General features: G+C 53.0%; 1 protein-coding gene across 1 annotated transcript; it reads left to right on the top strand.

The window, feature by feature from the left end:
- The first annotated feature begins 7,375 nt into the window (after positions 1-7,375).
- Positions 7,376-9,742, top strand: LOC105033897 (transcription termination factor MTERF4, chloroplastic). The gene is made up of 2 exons (XM_010908869.4): positions 7,376-7,543; positions 7,681-9,742. Exon 2 carries the CDS (start codon positions 7,688-7,690, stop codon positions 9,272-9,274), a length of 1,587 nt encoding a protein of 528 aa, XP_010907171.1. The 5' UTR covers positions 7,376-7,543; positions 7,681-7,687; the 3' UTR covers positions 9,275-9,742.
- Positions 9,743-22,371: the final 12,629 nt, after the last annotated feature.

Raw genomic sequence — 22,371 nt, 5'->3', positions numbered from 1 at the left:
CCAAGCATTTCTCTTGGTCAGACGAGTGCCGATAGGCCTTCGAGGAACTGAAGAAATACCTGGCTTCTCCGCCACTCCTTGTAAGACCGGAGGTCGGGGACATCCTGTACCTTTACCTAGCTACCTCCCCGGAGGCAGTTAGCTCGGTGCTCGTCCGAGAGAACGAGAACCGAGTTCACCAACCGATATATTATGTCAGCAAAGTGCTTCACGAAGTCGAGACTCGGTACTCAAAGGCAGAGAAAATGATTTTCGCTCTGGTCATTTTGTCACAGTGGCTCCGTCCGTACTTCCAGGCACATGCTATCGTGGTCCTCATCGACCAACCCCTGAGAGCAATCCTGCACCGTCCTGACACATCGGGATGGCTGACGAAATGGACTGTGAGACTGAGCGAATTCGACATCCAATACCGACCACGGCCTACTCTCAAAGCCTAGGTTCTGGCCGACTTTGTCGTCAAATGCCCGATGACCGACCGACCGTCGGAAAAAGGGGGCCCCGAGGAGGTCGGGACCTCCGAATGTGACCTCGATTCAACCTGGGTGTTGCACATCGACGGAGCCTCCAACGCTCGAGGGAGCAGGGCTGGTTTTCTGCTCACCAACTCGGAGGGAGTGGTTACCGAACACGCCCTCCGATTCGACTTCAAGGCCTCCAATAATCAGGCCGAATATGAGATGCTCGTCGTGGGCTTGAGGTTGGCACTGGAGCTCGAGGTCGACCGACTCAAAGTCTTCTCCAACTCTCAATTGATTGTTGGATAAATCCAAGGTGAGTTCGAGGCGCGGGATCCGACCATGGCCAAATACCACCAAAAAGTAAAAGATCTCATGGCACCCTTCAAGTACTTCGAGATCTTCCACATCCCCAGGGTGGAAAATGCTCGGGCCGACGCGCTCTCTAGGCTCGCGACATCCGACTACGGCACCTTGGGCCGGACGTTTGTGAAAAGTCTTGAATGATCGAGCGTCGACAAGGTCAAAGAGGTGCTGCAATTGGCGGCGGAGCCGAGCTGGATGGACCCGATCGCTTAGTATCTGACCGACGGATCTACCCCTGAATACCCCGTGGAAGCCAAACGACTCCGGTGGGCGGCTTTCCAATATGTGATGATTGACGGTCGATTGTATAAAAGGTCATTCTCCCTTTCCTTGCTGAAGTGTTTGGAGCCGACCGACGCAGACTACGCTCTCAGAGAAGTACATGAAGGAATCTGTGGCGATCACTTGGGGGGCAAGTCCTTGGCTTACAAAGTCCTGTGACGGGGCTACTACTGGCCCACTATGAAGAAGGACGCGGCTGAGTTGGTTCGAAGGTGCGAATCATGCCAAAAGTGTGCCAACATACAGCACCGACCCGTTGGCCAGGTTGCTCCGGTCGTCGCCCCGTGGCCCCTCGCCCAGTGGGGAATCGACATACTCGGACCTTTTCCTCTGGCATCCGGACAACGAAAGTTCATTATCGTTACGATCGACTACTTCACTAAGTGGGTGGAAGCCGAACCCTTAGCACAAATCACTGAGCGTAAGATGGAGGACTTCATGCAGAAGTCCATCATTTTCAGGTTCGGACTGCCAAACACCATCATTACCGATAACGGGCGACAGTTCGACAATCAGGACTTTCGAGACTTCTGTGCAAAGTTTCAAATCACGCACCGACTAACCTCAGTCGGGCATCCACAGTCCAACGGTGAGGTCGAGGTGACCAACCGAACTATACTGCATGGGCTCAAAACCCGACTAAATGAAGCCAAGAGCCTCTGGGTCGAGGAGCTGAACTCCATCCTGTGGGCATACCGGACAACACCCTGGGTCCCGATCGGGGAATCACCTTTCAGCTTGGCCTATGGAATGGAAGCCATGATCCCGCTGGAGATCGGGCTGCCATCAACTAGGGTTGAGCAGTATCGTGAGCCGGACAACTTCGAGTGTCGGAGGGCTGACTTGGACCTCTTACCCGAGCTCCGACGCGAGGCACAACTTCGTATGGCTTCCTACCGACAAAAGGCGGCCTAATATTACAATGCCAGGGTGAAGTCGAAGCTCTTCCGACCCAAAGACCTGATCTTGAGAAAGGTGGAGGTCTCGAAACCCCTGGACCGAGGAAAGTTATCCCCGAACTGGGAGGGATCCTATAAGGTAGCTGACACTTACGGACCGAGAGCTTACCGGCTGGAGACCCTAGAAGGGACGACCATCCCACGGACTTGGAACGCCGACAATCTGAGGTTGTACTATCAGTGAACTCTGTATCTCCCCATTTGGAATACGAACTCAGTTTTAAACTTCGAAGTCTGGAATTTCGACTCTTCGACTGTTGTTTGGCGCTCGCCAAGAGATGCGAGTCCCCGACGTCCCGACTCGGACTTGACGATCCACTACGAACCGATGGACCGACTGCCAATGAGGCATTGGACGCTTAAAGGATCGATGCATCTGCGACGACGGGAGGTACACTCCTTCTACATCTAAAAATCTCGGCCAAAATGATCAAACAGAACGATCGGCCGACTTGCTGACCCGGCTCCGACCGGGAAAGGCAAAGCGCCAACGCAACCGACGTCGCGTTCGCGACTTACCGACCAGGTCGCGATCGGTCGAAGGGTATTCGGCTTACCACCATTTATCAAACGGCGCGACGTAAGCACCCGACCTAAGTCTGGGTAGTGGGAACTCGACTTACCATCGCTTTTCCGACCAAACACGTCGACGCCGTACGACGATGTATCAGACGCCATCCGACTGATCATGTCGGACGACACTCGGGTCATCAGGGTGCGCCCAAAGGTCGGCCGACCTTCATCCCTGTGAACGACCTTCGACACCGCTAGCGCGCCCGACTTAACGGACTCGTGCCTGGAAGTCGGTTGACTCCCGATTCATGCCAGGATGACGTACGTTCGACTCTGGCCTACGATTTACAACTTAGCGACGGACGATCGGCTCAGGCCTTAGGACGGGCGGTTAGTGGTTGGAGTTCGTCTTGCCTACCCTATGGCGTGCTACCGACTATCTCGACTGATAACTTTGGATGTTGTTAAGTGTCCTAATGTGGTACGTCGGGACTGCGACTCTCCGACCCTATGACTCCATGACTCTAAGTCACAACACATCCTGACAGGCAAGAGAGAGAAGTTGAGAATGAAATTAAAATTTTTTTAAAGTATATTCAGGTCTACAGAACTAAGCCGAAGCCCGATTACAAATGCGCAAAGAAAAAACAAAAGAAGATAAGGCCGCGATCATCCTTTGGAATCAATCTCTTCGACCGAGGAAAGCTCGGGGATGACCGGTGTATCCACCATGATCGGCGATGAGTCGACGGTCGGCGTCGGATCGAAGGACGGCGCTGGGTCGGCGGTCGGCACTGGATCGAAGGGCGGTGCTGGATCGGAAGCTGGCGCTGAATCGGGGATCGGAGCCGGGTCAGGAGTCAGGACCGTCTCTCCTTCGGCGATCTGCTCTGGGACGGTCTCTTCTGCTGCAGCGGCGTCTCCCGACGACGGGTCGGCCACCTCTTCCGTAGCTTGGTCCTCGGCTCATGGTGGAATGATACCACTGAGGTCCAGCTCCGGGTACAAGGCCTGGACCGCATTCCGACCGTCCTCGTACCCCACCCGGTACGACACAAAGCCGGTTTCCAGCAGTTCCTCCCGATATCTGTCGAAGCCACGGAAGTCGTCCACCGCCCGACTCAGCGACTCCTTCGCCGACCTCCCCTCCGCTTCCACCCGATCGAAGGAGTCCTTCGCCGACTCCGCCTCTGCCTTCGCTATGTTGGCATCGGCTTGGGCGATCGACAAGTCCTCCTCGACCTTGGCGAGATTCTCCAGGCTGACCCGGAGCTGCTCGCATTCGGCCTCAAGCTCGGCGGCGATGCCATCCCGTTCGTACCACAGTCGGCACGCGGTCCGACCCTTGCGCTTGGCTTCCTTTCGGGCTGACTTAAGTTCGGACCCGAGATGAGAAATCTCTTCTTCCAGCCTCGCCTCCCGGTCGGTCGACTGCTTCAGATGTTCGACCAGCACCGTCTTGTCAGCTTCGACGGTCGTCGCCCTGTCCTTCCAGGCCACCCGGATGTCTCCGAACCTCCGGTACCCGGCCTCCAGTTCGGACATAGTATAAATCAGCTGCAAATGTGGACTAACCGTCAGGAAGGCGAAATAATGAAGACAGTAAGAAGGAAAGGGACGGAGCGGAACTTACCCTGACCATGGTCGGATAAAATGAAGACAACATCTCGGTCACCTGTCGAGCCTTTAGAACCTCCACGTCGGTTGGGAGGAGGATCCCCTGACATAGCCTCCTGGCCAAGTTGTGGTCGGCCAGGGCTGACGCTCCTTCGGGGGCCCGAGCACCAGATGACGCGGTGCGACTTCCCGACCTTGGGTCGTCAGCGGGGGCCATCGGGGCTTTCCCCCGATCGGCCGCCCAGGCCCGTAGATCGGGCAAGGAGGGGATGCTCGAGCTTGACTGAGCACCCCCCGTCGCAGTAGCAGGCGTCGACGGATGACGTTCGGGTTCCCGAACGGCGTCCGACGCCTCTTCAGTCGGTGAAATCACCAATGTTCCTTCGACCGTTTCCTCCGTTGGCCGCTCCTCCGGTTGCGCTGTCGGAGCCGAAAGTGCAATTACCGGCTCCGACTGATCGGCCGCCGACGCAACGACAGTCGGCACTGCGGTTGAGGGTTTCTTCGACGGCCGTGAGGGTCCGGCCCCGGACACCGGCCTCTTCCTCGCCGCGTACTGACTGATTTCAGCATCGGTCGGCCTCATCCTCGGCGGCGTCCCTGCGATTTCGACAAGAGAATCAGTATATGTTCGGGGACGAATGTAAAATGAAAAGACAACCGATGGATCGGGCGATACCTAGACGGGGGACCAGGCTCAGGCCAGCATCATAGAGGGCTTGTTCGGTAACAAGCTCCCTCTGCTTCGGGACCGACATGTCCTTGAGTCGGTGGAAGTCCTCCCGGTCGTCCGCCTCCACTCGGCTGTTCTCATTTGCCTCGGTTCGAGGCACGCCCCAATGAGAAGGGAAGCCCCAGGGAGAAGAAGAGGAAACAAAGAAAAACTGGTTCTTCCACCCATGGATGGACGATGGAAGGTCAGTGATGAAGGAAAGACCCTTTCGGGGGTTGAAGAGCCACCACCCTTGGGCCTTAGGGTGGGGTCGGAGGATAAAAAATACCCGGAAGAGAGAGATCCGATGGTTGGTCGGCAGGAGCTGACACAACAGGGCGAAGCTGATTATTAGCCGAACTGAGTTCGGCGCCAGTTGCGCCGGACAAAGTCCGTAATAATCTAGCAGATTCCGAACGAACTCCAGAATCGAAAGCCGAAGACCAGCCCGGAGGTCCTCGACGTACAAAGCCACCTGACCCGCGGGCAGGTTGTTAACCCGACCCCCGGCCCCAGGGGCGGAAAGTCGGAACTGCTCCGGGATGCGATACTGATCCCGAAACCGATCGACATTCGGCCCCGAAAGCGAGGAAACCTCAACTTTCGGAGTCGACCGAAGGTCATCGGTCGGATTTTTCGACCGAGCCTCTTGAGGTGGAGTTCTGGCCATGACACCGGAACCAAGGAGAAGACAAGACCAAAGAAGAAGAAGAAGGAGAAGGAAAAGAAAAGGTTTCAAAGAAAGCGAGAGTAGAGTAGAAGGGGGCACGAACCCCGGATGAATCTTTGCGAGAATGGGGTGGGAGCAGCTGCCGGCGACGATGGAGAAACCGTTTGGGCAGAGTCTCCGCAGCAAGACCGTCAGAAATGAAGCTTTGAGTACAAGTGGCCCCATATATATAGGGTTGACCGACGGTCGGGATGTGGCCGCGCCGATCGAGAGCTCTCGGATGGTCGACACGTGGCGGCATCCGGGCCCTCTTCCGACCCGGCGGTTCGGCGCACCCCTCCCAAATCGGGCTACGTCGCCTTCATTAATGTGAAGGACGCCGGCCCAACGACCTCCTGACGCGTGGCAGCAGGGCCGCGCCCCAGAATTAAATCGCCTACGGCGATTCGCATCCCCGATGGGACGCCTGACGGCGGCCTGCGCTCCCAAAGCCGGTGCCGGATGGCGGTTTGCGTTCCCCAGAAGGCGCCGGATGCCCGATCGTCTGACACCAGATCGTCTGACACCGGATCGTCCGACACCCGATCGGTGTTGGGACACCTCCGACTAACCATCGGTTTGGATACCTGACATCCTACCTCTACAGGTCCTTCTAGACGCCGAATGAGCGGCATGGGCTGCAGTCCTATCAAGCAAACACCGTACGAACGCCAGGAGGCATTCCTCTGCCAGGAAATCTGGGACGCTGTCCTGCCAAGGACGCAAATTAATTCCTAGGACCTGTCAACTCGTCAACGACGTGACAACTTCCGACGATTTGACAACTCTCCAGTTGTCTACATCACCCACGGCGAGGCCATACCACCTCCCACTATAAATCGGGAAAGGCAACAGTGCTAAAGGGGTCCCTTCGAAAACTCCCAAGCTCTCCTTCTCCCTCTCTCTCTCTCGTTGAGCTCCTTGTTTCCTTTTCGCTGTTGCCTAGTCTCCTCTCTGACTTGACCGTCAGAGGGTCTCCGCCGGAGCCGCCTTCGGTCAGTGCGGACTTTCTTTTGCAGACGTTCGTTCCCGGCGATCAGGCGATGAGGGGATTGACCACAACAGTAGGCTATTCAGGTCTTTATTGTGATAATTATTTAGACTGGCCTCTCTGGGAGTTACTTGGACCGTGCTCTTTTTCTTTCCTTTTTGAGTGTTCTGTTATTTTTCCTCTTCTCACACATTTCTCTCTGCTTTGGTTCTACCCTCCCGACTCTCCACTTCTAAACAACTGAAGGAAGTCAAACGTCCACACAAACATGCTCATGATAGGAGGCTTTAGATTGAGCTCAGTTCATTGCATCATAGGATAATCTCGCCGAATACATGCACAAAAAGGGAGATTTCATTCTTAGGACGGTGTTCCCGTATGCATATCTCTGCAACTTCTTACATCATTTAGTTTTCCAAAGTTATTTCAAACTATTTATATAATTTCCTTACCAAAAAAACTATTTATATAATTTTTTATCATAAAATTTTTTAAAAATATTAACAAGTTTTATCATATTACTACGATGATAGTTTCCAACATGAGAACACTTCATTCTAATTAGGATAACAAAATAATAAAAAATAACTAAAATCTACTAAATGGGAAAGCGAGTCCAATACGGGTCAAACCATCCGTACCGTGCCCTGCCTTTGGTTGAAGTCAGGAAGCACAACGTGTGCTTCCCTCCCCTCCCAAAATCTCCTTCCGTCCATCGCTTTTCCATCGTGCGGTAAAGCACGCGCAAAATTCAAGTAATATCTAAAGCAAATATCATCAGCCTCCCGAGCACACTGCCCTCTCCTCGCTCCCCGTTCTCTCCTAGACTTCTCTATACGAGAGAAAACCACCTCCTCCGCCGCGGTACGGGCACCAAAATCGCCCCGACGCCATCGTAGCCACGCCCCCCATAATCTAACCGGGGCCAATCCACAGGTAACTTCTATAACCCCCCACCCCCACCTCTCTGAATTCCTCCCCCTTTACGTCTATATCCTTTTGTGCTTCTAATATCCCTTTCTCTAATGCTTCGTTACTTACTTCGGTCCTAAATCCTGATAAAACCCCCCCAGAGGCACCATGAAAGCTCTCGGCTACCACGGCATCACAATAACCGGCTCCTGCGTTCTCTTCTCCCCCTCCAAATCCCCAAATCTTTGCCTCAGCTGCCTCACCCAGCAATATCCCTTCACCAGAAAAATCCTCGATTATTCTGGAAGCATCCAGAAGAAGAAGAGCAATGCCCTCATCACTTCAAGAATTCTCGCAACTTCCTCCGCCTCCTCGGCACCCTCCATCGCTTCGACCCGCAGCGCCGCCGCCAGCCCTTCCTCTTCCCTCTATGCTCGGCCCAGCCTCCTCCAGATGAGGAACGAGCGCGCCGCCAACCGCGCCCGCCTTTACGAGTTCCTCCGCGGGCTCGGCGTCGTCCCGGACGAGCTCGACGGCCTCGAGCTCCCCGTCACCGTCGACGTCATGCGGGAGCGCGTCGACTTCCTCCACTCCCTCGGCCTCACCATCGAGGACATCAACAATTACCCCCTCGTCCTTGGTTGCAGCGTCAAGAAGAACATGATCCCCGTTCTCGATTACCTCGGGAAGCTGGGTGTCCGCAAGGCCACCATCACGGAATTCTTGCGGCGGTACCCGCAGGTCCTCCATGCGAGCGTCGTCGTCGATCTTGCACCTGTCGTGAAGTACTTGCAGGGTCTCGACATCAAGGCCGGCGACGTCCCTCGGGTCCTTGAGCGGTACCCGGAGCTGCTCGGGTTCAAATTGGAGGGCACCATGAGCACATCGGTTGCCTATCTGATTGGAATTGGAGTTGCAAGAAGAGAGCTAGGAGGTGTTCTCACTCGATATCCTGAGATACTTGGGATGCGGGTTGGGAGAGTGATCAAGCCTTTCGTCGAATACCTTGAGAGCCTGGGTTTACCGAGGCTGGCGGTGGCAAGATTGATTGAGAAAAGGCCTCACATTCTTGGCTTTGGCTTGGAGGACCAAGTGAAACCCAATGTCGAGGCTCTGCTGGAGTTTGGTGTTCGGAAGGAGGCATTAGCTTCTGTGATAGCGCAGTATCCAGACATTATGGGTATTGAGCTGAAGGCTAAGCTTCTCTCGCAGCAAAGCTTGTTTGAATCGAGTATTTTGGTCAGTCGTGATGAATATGGAAGAGTGATTGAGAAAATGCCTCAAGCTGTTAGTCTTAGCCGCTCTACTGTGTCGAAGCATGTTGATTTCTTTGAAGGCTGCGGCTTTTTGTTGAAGCAGGTGAGCAGAATGGTTGTTGGCTGCCCTCAATTGCTTGCATTGAATCTAGATATTATGAGAATGAGCTTCGAGTATTTTCAGACGGAGATGGATGGGGATTTGGAGGAGCTGGTGGCTTTTCCTGCTTTCTTTACATATGGTCTTGAGTCTACAATAAGACCAAGGCATCAGATTATTGCCGAGAAAGGGCTGAAGTGTTCACTTGGATGGCTGCTCAATTGTTCTGACGAGAAATTTAAAGAACGGATGAATTATGACTCTATTGGGATTGAGGAAATGGAAACAGAACCATCATTTGACATGAAGACATTGTTAAAACCTAGGGAGGAAGATGATTCTGGATCTGAATACGATGAAGACAGTGAGTTTGAGGACAGTGATGATGAATTTATGTGAAATTTACTTACCACCATTTGTAGTTACCGTTGGTGAGTAGTTTCATCTGAAAGCCATTTGGAGTGACCGTTGGTGTTTCATCTGAAAATGATGGGGAGTGTGCAAATGGACGGCCATCTGTTGGAAGCCTTCTTCTGTGATCTTGTGATGCATACAGCAAAATTTTTCATCAAGAAATCATCCCTTGAAAAGCTGAGTGAGGAATGAATTTTATGATGGACTAATTGCAACTTCAAGAGCTAAAGTTACAGCTAGTGATGCTGTAATCATTCAGAATTTAGTTGTCAGTCAATCTTTTATGAGATGAAAGATTGTATTGCCGGTAAAAATTGTTATGTGATTGAACTGCTTCTCTTCAGCAGCCATATTTGACAATATATATGTGTACTTGTTGCTTGTTAGAATAAAAACAAGCCTGGATACCTTTAGGTCCTAAAATTGATATCCATGTTACATAGTTGTTACAAATATTGCCTGATCAGATGTCCTTAAATGCTTTATGATTTTAATCATGGTGGAGAAGAAACTTAAATTATAAGTTCTTTTCATAAGAACTCATTATTGAATTTGTAATCATTCAGAATTTTGTTGTCAGTCAATCTTTTGTGAGATGAAAGATTGTATCACTGGTAAAAATTGTTATGTGATTGAACTGCTTGTCTTCAGCATCCATATTTGATAATATATATGTGTAGTTGTGGCTTGTTAGAGTAAAAACAAGCGTGGACACCTTTTAGGTCCTAAAATTGATGTCCATGTTACATAATTGTTACAAATATTGCCTGATCAGATATCCGTAAATGCTTTGTATGATTTTAATCATGGTGGAGAAGAAACTTAAATTTTAAATTCTTTTCATAAGAAGTCATTAGTGAATTCATGCATTTTAAAGTTTCTTTCCCAACTTAAGGCATTCTCCAAATGAGTTCTGTTCCACACTGTCTATCTGTTACAAAATTTCTACTTCACTGTTTCAAACTGATTCTTTTAGGCTGTCCTTTCCTTTAAGCTCAGGATTCATATTTAATGTTCTTTTACTGATTTCCATTTTTTGCATGCCTCAACATGGTCATTCAAGAACTTTTCATTTGTGTTCACTGAAAATCTTCATGAGTAGTGGATGAGCCCTGTTGCTGTTCAAAACTTGAAGCATGATAATGGTTTTGTTTTACTTACTGAATCACAAACCTATGCAAAATTCTGTTTTGCTGAACTATATTAGTTTCCTTGTGCTTTTCTTGCATTTGAACTCAGTTATTCTTCTTTTCCTATTTTGTTTTTATCCTGCAAGATGGACCTCTGACAAGTGATTCATGTATTATTTTCTGTTAGAACATTAAGACATGGTATTCTGTTACGGCAATGTCCAGCTCTTGTGAGTTCAGGAAACTATCTTTCTTATAAAATGCCTTTGATTATTGGATGTTTGCCAGTCTGATTCTTATATAAAGAATGCAATACAGCATGCAGAAATTATTTGCTTTAAAATAAATTTTGCACAGCTGTCAAGTGATAGTTGCCAAAGTTATTTCTAACAATTTCAAGTTTAATTAGATATGGCACTTCTAGTAACTGGCTTGACAGTTAATCTGACTTCGGTTCTCCAATCCCGTTGTCCTAGCAGATTATAACACAAATGACTCTTAGACTTCTCATAATATATGTTCATGCAGATTTCATCCTTTTTGGCTGCTATTTGAGAAAGAAATCATAGTCCTTCCACGGATGAGTATTGCTTCTTTTGTTAGGTTTTTGCAGTTATATATATTCTTAAATTTTATTTCACAAAGATCACTATCAAAGTGAGCTGTATCATGGATGAACATATCACTTTGGATCATATACGTAACTTTTCTAAATAAGGAACATTGGACACCATGATGCTGGTCATCCAATAATGTCTTGAAAGCATAATGTGCCTGTTGATGCAAGAATCCGCTTACGTCGGAGAAGCTGGAGTCGCGATCGCTGCCGGGACCTGCAAAAGAAGTCTAAATCGGAGGTGGGGTTGCTCCGGCAAGATCCTCCGACGCTCAAGTCAGTTCTCTGCCTCAACAAGAATGGAGTGCTCGAACGAAAATTTTAGCAGAGTTTCTAGGTAAAAACGAGAGCTTAGAGAATAACGTATCTAGGATCCCCTTTTTATAGGCGGAGGGTGCAATAGACTGATAGCGACGTTCGTAACCGTCTAATAGTGGGCCGTCCATAGTCAGGAGGAATTTATTGCGAAAGGTAGTGGGGTGGAATCGTGGCTATCACCGGGACACGCCACGTGGAGTCTGTCGCGGGGAGTGGAGTGGCGTCTGTTGTCGCGACTTGTCAGAGGATGGAAGAATCGCGCAGTATTCGTCGCAGGAAGTGGAGCAGGATCGTGGGCATCATAGCGGTCTGCCGGGGAGTAATGGAGCCGCGCGGAATCCGTCGCAGGAAGTGGAGCAGAGTCGTGGCCGTTACTGCGGCCCGCCAGGGAGTGCAGACCTGTCGGCCGAAGTTCGGCTGGAGTGTTTGGCGGAGAGGGGTGGTTAGCTATCCGTTTGAGAGGAGCCCGGAGTCCGGCTCCCGTAAGAGTCCGGACGAAGTCTTCCTTCAGCCGAGGTGGGGGACAAGGTCCGGCTCTCGTGAGAGTCCGGACGGAGTCTTCCCGCAATTAAAGTCAGGGGCGAAGTCCGGCTCCCGTAGGAGTCCGGACGAAGCTTACCAGCAGTTGAAGTTGATGACGGAGCCCGGCTCCCGTAGGAGTCCGGGCGGAGTCTGCTTGGCAATTGGAGTTGTGGGCTGAGTCCGGCTCCCGTAGGAGTCCGGACGAGGTCTGTCTGCAGCCGGAGTCGGGGGACGAGGCCCGGCTCCTGTAGGGGTCCGAGCGGAGTCTTCCTGCAATTAAAGTCAGGGGCGAAGTCCGGCTCCCGTAGGAGTCCGGACGAAGCTTACCAGCAGTTGAAGTTGGTGACGGAGCCCGGCTTCCGTAGGAGTCCGGGTGGAGTCTACTGGCGGTTGGAGTTGTGGGCGGAGTCCAGCTCCCGTAGGAGTCCGGACGAGGTCTGTCTGCAGCCGGAGTCGGGGGACGAGGTCCGGCTCCCGTAGGGGTCCGGGCGGAGTCTTCCTGCAATTAAAGTCAGGGGCGAAGTCCGGCTCCCGTAGGAGTCCGGACGAAGCTTACCAGCAGTTGAAGTTGGTGACGGAGCCCGGCTCCTGTAGGAGTCCGGGCGGAGTCTGCTTGGCAGTTGGAGTTGTGGGCGGAGTCCGGCTCCCGTATGAGTCCGGACGAGGTCTGTCTGCAGCCGGAGTCGGGGGACGAGGCCCGGCTCCCGTAGGGGTCCGGGCGGAGTCTTCCTGCAATTAAAGTCAGGGGCGAAGTCCGGTTCCCGTAGGAGTCCGGACGAAGCTTACTAGCAGTTGAAGTTGGTGACGGAGCTCGACTCCCGTAGGAGTCCGGGCGGAGTCTACTGGCGGTTGGAGTTGTGGGCGGAGTCCGGCTCCCGTAGGAGTCCGGACGAGGTCTGTCTGCAGCCGGAGTCGGGGGACGAGGCCCGGCTCCCGTAGGGGTCCGGGTGGAGTCTTCCTGCAATTAAAGTCAGGGGCGAAGTCCGGCTCCCGTAGGAGTCCGGACGAAGCTTACCAGCAGTTGAAGTTGGTGACGGAGCCCGACTCCCGTAGAAGTCCGGGCGGAGTCTACTGGCGGTTGGAGTTGTGGGCGGAGTCCGGCTCCCGTAGGAGTCCGGACGAGGTCTGTCTGCAATCGGAGTCGGAGGAGACTCGCGAGGGTTAATCCCGTTGAGAACCTCGGCTGAGGGTATTTTATATCCAACACCAGTCCCCCTACTTCCGAGTTCGAATTTCGAACGAAGGAAGTATAGAAAGATCGTCGCAGCCGAAGTTCTCCCTTTGACGTCCGTGCGCGACCGTCCTCAGATGTGTTGGCATTTAATGCGCGCATGCTGGAGCCTTTTTCCGATTAGGGCGACCCGAAGAGCCTTTTCGGAACTCCCACCGGGACGTGATCCCAAGCATCGTGCCATGAAAGTTTGCGAACGGTCAACCCCAGGTCGCGGCGAGTGGGACACGTGGTGGGCATTGGTTGGCCTAGGGGCACCTGCCACCATAATTGCGCTAGGCTTCGTTGCCTATTTAAACCCCCCACCCTTCCTCCAGGGGCTTTATTTCGCCTAAGGGACGACATCTTTCTTTCGCCTGAGAGCTTAGCCACTCAACCACCCCATCGGTGCCCCTTCCGACTCTGAGCATCCTCCGCGCCGGTCTTTGCCGTCTCACTGCCGTCTCCAGTCCCCCGATTCCTCTCTAAGGGGTTCTCCCGCTAGGGCCTCCGCCCCGGAGGCCAACCTCAAGAGGATGCCACAGACCTGGAAGAGTGCAAGGAGGAGAACAGCAGTCTGCGAGTTCTCCGGTTGTCGAGTTGCCGCTGAGGGTTCCTGTCACTTTAAAGGGGGCTCGAGGAAGAATTCTTTCAACAACAGGGGTTTAATAACGGGGACAACCGGTGAAGGCGTTCTGCTTGAGAATTTCGGAGTAGCTGGACGGGGCGACACCGGTCAAGAGGGCAAAGCTGTCGTCACAAGTTGTGGCGGGATCCTTGATGTCGTCGGGGCCGAGGGACCAGAAGCAGTCGGCGCCGACGGTGGGGCAGTAAAACTTGTTGCGGGGACGGTAGAAGTAGCGCATGCCAACCTTGCCGGAACACGTGGGACGGTGGTTGTCATGGAGCATTCGGTGATGGCGCATATCTCCGGCGCCATTGCTGCCTTCGGGGTAACTCCGGTTCTTCTTGAAACAGGTCGTCATCGCCGCTGCCGTTGCCCTTGCCGCCCCTTGGAATCTATCCCATCCTTTTCCCCCTAGGGTTGGGATTTCGGAGGTGGAGCGGAACGAGGCGGGGGGCGAGAGCTGAGAGGCTTGTCACACGCACTGGAAAATGCGGCTGGGAAGGATAGAAACGGGAAGAGAAGTTTGCAGCTTGAAGTGGCCTCCGGTGTATCCTTTCCGAGCCGTGTTTTCGAGCCTTGTAACAATGTATTCTTTTCTGGCCCTCCGGGTCTTGTAACGTACATCTTGTTAGTCGAAAAATGAGAAGGTGATTTTGTTACCTCGTCCGTACTTTGCGTCGAATCGTTGTCTGCCGAACTTTTTTCTTTACCGTTGTTATTGTTGTATTCCCTTCTCCTTTTTTTTTTTTTTTTTTTTTTTTGACGTCGTCCGTAGGTTACCGGTGGTTGTAACGCCGGCTCGCCTCTTTTACTCATGCGTTGAATTGTCGTTTGCCGAGCTTCTTTTCGATCTTTGTGTTGTTCGGAGGTCCCTGATTGTCAACGTATCGACCCATCTTTTTCGCCCGTGGCCGCAGGTTCGTCTGGGGCCGCTCAGGTTTGGTGTCCCCATCAGGGCTCGAGCACGGAGGTCTGAGCTTTCGTCACCTTGAGGAAGTCATCTCATCTTGGGTTTGCGTTGAAAGCTTCCGTGAAAGCTGGGGTTCTCTGCATCCTAGACGCTATTTGTTTTCCATTCGTCGCCGGCGTAGTTCATCGCTTTTCCTTTTAACTTCTCTCTCCTTTTTCTTTTTTGAGTGGGATTTTTTCCTCCGCTCTTGGTGCGGCTGCGGGAGTTCGGCTCCCGTAGGTGAAGTCAGGGTGAGGTCTGGCTCCCGTGGGAGTCCGAACAGAGTCTACCTGTAATTGAAGTCAGGCAAAATTTGGCTCCCGTGGGAGTTCGGGCGGAGCTTACCAGCGTTCGAAGTCGAGGACGAAGCTCGGCTCCCGTAGGAGTCCGGACGAAGTTTGCCTACAGCCAAAGTTGGAGGAGTCCGGCTCCTGTAAGAGCCCGGACGGAGCTTGCCTGCGGTTGAGGTCGGAGATGGAGTCCGGTTCTCGTAGGAGTCCGGATGGAGTCTTATGATCAGAGTCGAGGGCGAAGTCCGGCTCCCGCAGGAGTCCGGACGGAGTTTTATCACGAAGGGGCCGCTGGGGAAGGTCCCTCTTTTTCTCATCTGGTCTTGAATGACCAGACCTTAATTGATGTCGGGGCGAGGTTCTTTCCCTGTTTCTGTCGTAACAAGGTTCAGCTCTGGTTAGGGCGAGGTTCGCCTCTTGTCCCTAACACGGCTGTAGGGGCACACATGGGCGTCGCTGGGCCCCTCCCCCTTCATCCGGTCTAAAGAGAACCGGACCTTCGACTTTGCTCAAGTTAGGGCGAGGTTCTCCTTCTGTCTCTAACAGGGCTGTGGGGGCGCATATGGGCGTTGCAGGGCCTCTCCCCCCATCCGGTCTAAAGGGAACTGGGCTTTCGACTTTGCTCAAGTTAGGGAGAGGTTCTCCTCCTGTCCCTAACAGGACTGTGGGGGTGCATATGGGCGTTGCAGGGCCTCTCCCCCCATCCGGTCTAAAGGGAACCGGGCCTTCGACTTTGCTCAAGTTAGGACGAGGTTCTCCTCCTGTCCCTAACAGAGCTGTGGGGGCGCATATGGGCGTTGCAGGGCCTCTCTCTCCATCCGGTCTAAAGGGAACCGGACCTTCGACTTTGCTCAAGTTAGGGCGAGGTTCTCCTCCTGTTCCTAACAGGGTTGTGGGGGCGCATATGGGCGTTGTAGGGCCTCTCCCCCCATCCGGTCTAAAGGGAACCGGGCCTTCGACTTTGTCGAGACGAGGTTCCCCTCTTGCTTCTGATACAATTTGTTTGGATTGTCCTGTAGATGTAGGATAGTGCCAAAGACATGTAGATATACAACTTTTAATTAAAATAAAGTTATTGGCAGTACATCCGTAAGTTCTCCGAGCTCCATGGTCGCGGGAGGTCAGCTCCTCCGAGCTCCTTAAGATAATAAGTTCCGGGCCGGACTACTTCTTTGACCTCATACGGGCCTTCCCAGTTTGGGGTGAGTTTCCCTCGATCCTGAGGTTGCGAGACAGCGGCTCGTCGAAGCACTAGATCTCCTGCTCTAAAGACTTTGTTCCTGACCCGGGAGTTGTAATAGCGAGCGGCTTTCTGTCTGTAGGATGCCATTCGAACCTGAGCTATCTCCCGCCTTTCTTCCAGCAGGTCGAGGTTGGCTTTAAGACCTTGCGAATTTTGATGTTCGTCGAATGCCACGACTCGTGCCGACGGGAGTTTAAGCTCAATTAGGATGGCAGCCTCCGTATCGAAGGCTAAAGCAAAGGGGGTCTCCCCTGTGGGCAGCCTCTGGGTGGTTCGATACGCCCATAACACATGATAAAGTTCGTCCGCCCAAGTTTCCTTCGCCTTTTCGAGCCTTGTCTTAATCCCCTGCAGAAGGGTTCTGTTAGTTACCTTAGCTTCGCCGTTCGCCTGAGGATGGGCTACTGATGTGAAGTTGTGGGAGATGTTCAGATCTTCGCAGAATCCGGCGAATTTCGCTCCCGCGAATTGCCGTCCATTATCAGTGATTAGGGTCCTAGGCAGACCGAACCTGCACATGATCGACTTCCAGACGAAATCTTGCACTTTTGCTTCTGTGATTTTTGCTAGTGGTTCAGCTTCAACCCATTTGGTGAAGTAGTCGATCGCTACAAGGAGGAACTTCCTCTGCCCAGACGCCATGGAAAAGGGGCCAAGGATGTCCATCCCCCACTGCGCAAAAGGCCATGGGGAACTCAAGGGTGTGAGCTCGGTGGCGGGCTGTCTCTGGATGTTGGCATATCTCTGGCATCGATCACACTTTCTGACATATTCAATAGAATCATGATGCATTGTCGGCCAGTAATATCCTTGGTGGAGCAATTTGTGGGATAAAGATCTAGCCCCCAAATGGTTTCCACAGATTCCTTCATGCACTTCCCACAAGGCGTAGTCGGCTTCCGAAGGCCGGAGATATTTTAAGAGGGGCAAAGCGTATGATCTCTTGTACAATTTGCTCTCATAAAGGATGTATCGGGAGGCTTGATTTCGGAGCTTCCGAGCTTCTTTCGCATCCTGGGGGAGAACCCCGTTTCTGAGATATGTTATCAGTGGGTCGATCCAGCTGGGCTCGTGGTCAATTTCCATAACGGGCCGTGATTCTTCCGTACTCGGGCGCTTGAGTACTTCAAAGAGAACACCTTTGGGTAATTCGGCCGGAGCCAGCGTTGCCAGCTTGGAGAGAAGGTCGGCCCTGGTATTTTCCAACCTCGGAATCTGCCTGATGTCAAAGCTGCCGAAGGCAGGGACGAGCTCTTTTACCTTTTCAAGATATTTAGCCATGCTGTCTTCCCGTGCCTCGTAGTTTCCGTTGACTTGTCCCACTATTAGTTGAGAGTCGCTGTGGATCCGGAGTCGATCTATTCCCAGCTCTTTGGCGATCCTCAGTCCTGCGATCAGAGCTTCATATTCCGCTCCGTTGTTCGTTGCGGGGAACTCGAAGTGCAGAGCGTACTCCGCGATAATTCCCTCCGGACTGGTCAAAATCAGGCCCGCACCTGCACCTGACATGTTGGAAGAACCGTCCACGTAGAGGGCCCAAAAGCAATCAGAGGGATCTGCTTTTTCTTTGGGGGAGTTCGGCTGGGGTTTCAGGCCGTCAATTTCGCCTTGTTCAGGTTCGGCCTCCTCTGGGATAGTATACTCCACTATGAAATCCGCCAATATCTGGGCCTTCACTGCCGGTCTGGGTCGATAGTTGATGTCGAATTCTGTGAGCTCGATCGCCCATTTTGCCGTTCTCCCGGAGGCATCCGCCCGGTGTAGAATCGCCTTGATCGGTTGGTCAGTGAGCAGTGTTATGGTGTGCCCTTGAAAGTAAGGTTGGAGCTTCCGAGCTGCAATCAACAGGGCGTAAGTCAGTTTTTCTAATTTAGTATACCTGGTCTCGGCGTCTCTTAGCATGCGACTGACGTAGTAGATTGGCCGTTGGATTTTTGCTTCTTCTTTGACAAGGACTGCCGCGAGGGCCATAGGAGAGACCGCCAGGTATAAAAACAGTTCCTCCCCAGGCTCCGGCCTTGCCAGCAGCGGGGGTGAGCCGAGGTAGCTCTTCAATTCTTCGAATGCCTGTTGGCACTCAGAGGTCCAATAGAAGTTCTTCGGCTGCTTGAGGATTTGAAAGAATGGTAAGCACCGTTCGGCCGACCTTGCGACAAAGCGATTCAGGGCTGCTACCCTCTCTGTAAGGCGCTGAACCTCCTTTATCGACTTCGGGGCGGCCATCTCCTGGATGGCGCGAATTTTTTTTGGATTGGCCTCAATCCCGCGCCCTGACACCATGAAGCCCAGGAACTTTTCCGAGGCTACTCCGAAAGCGCATTTAGTCGGGTTCAACTTCATTCTATATTTTCGGAGAGCGTCGAAGGTCTCTTCGAGGTCGGCGACGTGATCCATGGAAGATTTGCTTTTTACGAGCATATCGTCCACGTAGACCTCCATGTTGCGGCCGATCTGCTCCTTGAAGATTTTGTTCACCAACCGTTGGTAGGTTGCGCCTGCATTTTTGAGGCCGAAAGGCATGACCCTGTAACAGTAAAGGCCACGGTTAGTAATAAAAGCGGTCTTTTCTTCGTCTTCCGGCGCCATCCTGATTTGATTATAGCCGGAGAATGCATCCATAAAGGTAAGAAGCTCATGGTCCGAGGTCGCGTCCACTAGTTGATCGATTCTGGGAAGGGGGTAGTTGTCCTTCGGGCAGGCCTTATTCAGCTTTTTGAAGTCTATGCACATGCTCCACTTGCCGTTTGCCTTTTTGACTAGGACAACGTTGGAAATTCAATCAGGATAATTGACTTCCCTAATGAATCCGGTCTTAAGGAGTTTGTCTACTTCTTCGGCTATCGCCTTCTGCCTCTCTGGTGCATGACCTCGGATTTTCTCTTTCATCGATCGATGCTTTGGATCGACGGTCAGACGGTGCTCCATGACTTCCGTGTCAATCCCCGGCATGTCTGCTGGAACCCAAGCGAAAACATCCGCATTCTTTCGTAGAAAATCGATGAGATGCGTCCGCACCTCCTCCCCCAGGTTGGAGCCGATCATCGCCACATGCTCCGCGTTCCCGTCGTTCAGAGGGATCGGCACCAGATCTTCGATTGGGCCGCCCCTCTCTTCAGTGAGGTTGTCGCGGGCATCTAACCCGTCAACTGGACAGAGGTCGGATTGGTCGCTTCTTTGCAAGGCTATGTTGTAGCAGTGTCTGGCCAGGGCTTGGTCTCCTCGGACCTCTCCGATCCCCTGGTTGGTGGGGAATTACAACTTCAAATGGTAGGTTGATACGATGGCTCGGAGAGCATTGAGGCCGGGTCGGCCGAGGATTGCGTTGTAGGTTGACGGCACCTTCACCACCAGGAAATTCACCAGAGCCCTGGATTGCCTTGGGTATCGACCTGCGGCCACAGCCAAAGTTATTATTCCCTCCGTCGGAACAGCGTCACCAGTAAACCCTACCAGAGGTGAGCTAATCGGCCTCAAATGGCCGTCAAGGATGGACATTCTTGAAAAAGCATCGTAGAACAAAATGTCGGCCGAACTTCCATTGTCGACAAGGACGCGGTGGACGTCGTAATTTGCTATATTCAAGGAAACTACAACTGCGTCATTGTGAGGGAATTGAACTTCCTGAGCGTCTTCTTCAGTAAAGGTTATGGGCTCCTCAATCTTTTGTCGCTTGGGGGGGTACGGTCGGTGCGTCGGTTGCTTCTTGCCGGGATCCTCCTGAGATGGTGTTGGCGAAATCCGTCGGAGGCTGATCATCCGACCGCTCCATGCCGGCGACCATTGCCGGAGGATGTGGGGCCTGGGAAACCAGAGGCGAGATCGGGGCCCGAGATATGGCTGCGGGGGCTGTGGGTCGCCGTGTGGACGCTTCGGGAGAAGACATCGGGTGCGGATCCAGTGGGGGGAAGGAGGAGCGGGTGTCGGAGAAGATAACCAGAGGCGGTTCCGTTGAGCGCTCCTTTAAGAACAAGGGTACTGCGAAGGTTCAAGCCCCCCTTCCTCTAGCGCCAATCCTGTTGATGCAAGAATCCGCTTACGTCGGAGAAGCTGGAGTCGCGGTCGCCGCCGGGACCTGCAAAAGAAGTCTAAATCGGAGGTGGGGTTGCTCCGGCAAGATCCTCCGACGCTCAAGTCAGTTCTCTGCCTCAACAAGAATGGAGTGCTCGAACGAAAATTTTAGCAGAGTTTCTAGGTAAAAACGAGAGCTTAGAGAATAACGTATCTGGGGTCCCCTTTTTTATAGGCGGAGGGTGCAACAGACTGATAGCGACGTTCGTAACCGTCTGGTAGTGGGCCGCCCATAGTCAGGAGGAATTTATTGCGAAGAGTAGTGGGGTGGAATCGTGGCTATCACCGGGACACGCCACGTGGAGTCTGTCGCGGGGAGTGGAGCGGCGTCCGTTGTCGTGACTTGTCAGAGGATGGAAGAATCGCACGGTATCCGTCGCAGGAAGTGGAGCAGGATCGTGGGCATCATAGCGGTCTGCCGGGGAGTAATGGAGCCGCGCGGAATCTGTCGCAGGAAGTGGAGCAGAGTCGTGGCCGTTACTGCGGCCCACCAGGGAGTGCAGACCTGTCGGCCGAAGTTCGGCTGGAGTGTCTGGCGGAGAGGGGTGGTTAGCTATCCGTTTGAGAGGAGCCCGGAGTCCGGCTCCCGTAAGAGTCCGGACGAAGTCTTCCTTCAGCCGAGGTGTGGGACGAGGTCCAGCTCCCGTGAGAGTCCGGACGGAGTCTTCCCGCAATTAAAGTCAGGAGCAAAGTCCGGCTCCCGTAGGAGTCCGGACGAAGCTTACCAGCAGTTGAAGTTGGTGACGGAGCCCGGCTCCCGTAGGAGTCCGGGCGGAGTCTGCTTGGCAGTTGGAGTTGTGGGCGGAGTCCGGCTCCCGTAGGAGTCCGGACGAGGTCTGTCTGCAGTCGGAGTCGGGGGACGAGGTTCGGCTCCCGTAGGGGTCCGGGCGGAGTCTTCCTGCAATTAAAGTCAGGGGCGAAGTCCGGCTCCCGTAGGAGTCCGGACGAAGCTTACCAACAGTTGAAGTTGGTGACGGAGCCCGGCTCCCGTAGGAGTCCGGGCAGAGTCTACTGGCGGTTGGAGTTGTGGGCGGAGTCCAGCTCCCGTAGGAGTCCGGACGAGGTCTGTCTGCAGCCGGAGTCGGGGGACGAGGCCCGGCTCCTGTAGGGGTCCGGGCGGAGTCTTCCTGCAATTAAAGTCAGGGGCGAAGTCCGGCTCCCGTAGGAGTCCGGACGAAGCTTACCAGCAGTTGAAGTTGGTGACGGAGCCCGGCTCCCGTAGGAGTCCGGGCGGAGTCTACTGGCGGTTGGAGTTGTGAGCGGAGTCCGGCTCCCGTAGGAGTCCGGACGAGATCTGTCTGCAGTCGGAGTCGGGGGACGAGGCCCGGCTCCCGTAGGGGTCCGGGCGGAGTCTTCCTGCAATTAAAGTCAGGAGCGAAGTCCGGCTCCCGTAGGAGTCCGGACGAAGCTTACCAGCAGTTGAAGTTGGTGACGGAGCCCAGCTCCCGTAGGAGTCTAGACGGAGTCTACTGGCGGTTGGAGTTGTGGGCGGAGTCCGGCTCCCGTAGGAGTCCGGACGAGGTCTGTCTGCAGTCGGAGTCGGAGGAGACTCGCGAGGGTTAATCCCGTTGAGAACCTCGGCTGAGGGTATTTTATACCCAACAGTGCCTATGATGGATGCGATCCCTGCACAAAACTTCTTTTGATGTTCCATGGTTGTCGGGAGAAGCCATGAATGCCTGTCCTGAGTAGTGTTTTGGACTTTACAAGAGCCATTCCCTTCTCTCTCCCACACCCATTTTATTTAAAGAAGGCATTCCCTACTTCCCGAGGAACCTACCAAGTGGGCTTAGCAGAATCATATCAGGTATGTAAAGAGTAATGTGACGTCCACCCTTGTTGCTGGCTGCTATCTACAAGATCAACTTTCCTAGGAATGTACTATTCATTCTATGAACACCCAGCTAGCTGGAAATCCACGTTAACCTCTATCTATATTTCTTGATTGACTTGCTGGTTTTGCAAAGCTGTTCAATGACAAGAAATTTCATTCTACCAATTGTGTAGTAGGGCTTCAGGGCTTTCTGACTTTGTATTGAGTTGGTAGGGCAATGTTGAAGAGATGTGTTACTGTAGAGAAAAAAGGTTATTACATGTTCAAAGAAGAT

This window comes from Elaeis guineensis, chromosome 1, assembly GCF_000442705.2.
Source record: "Elaeis guineensis isolate ETL-2024a chromosome 1, EG11, whole genome shotgun sequence".
In the NCBI taxonomy this organism is placed as follows: Eukaryota; Viridiplantae; Streptophyta; class Magnoliopsida; order Arecales; family Arecaceae; genus Elaeis; species Elaeis guineensis.
Note: the sequence above shows the minus strand (reverse complement) of the source record. Positions and strands in the feature narration are given on the sequence as shown.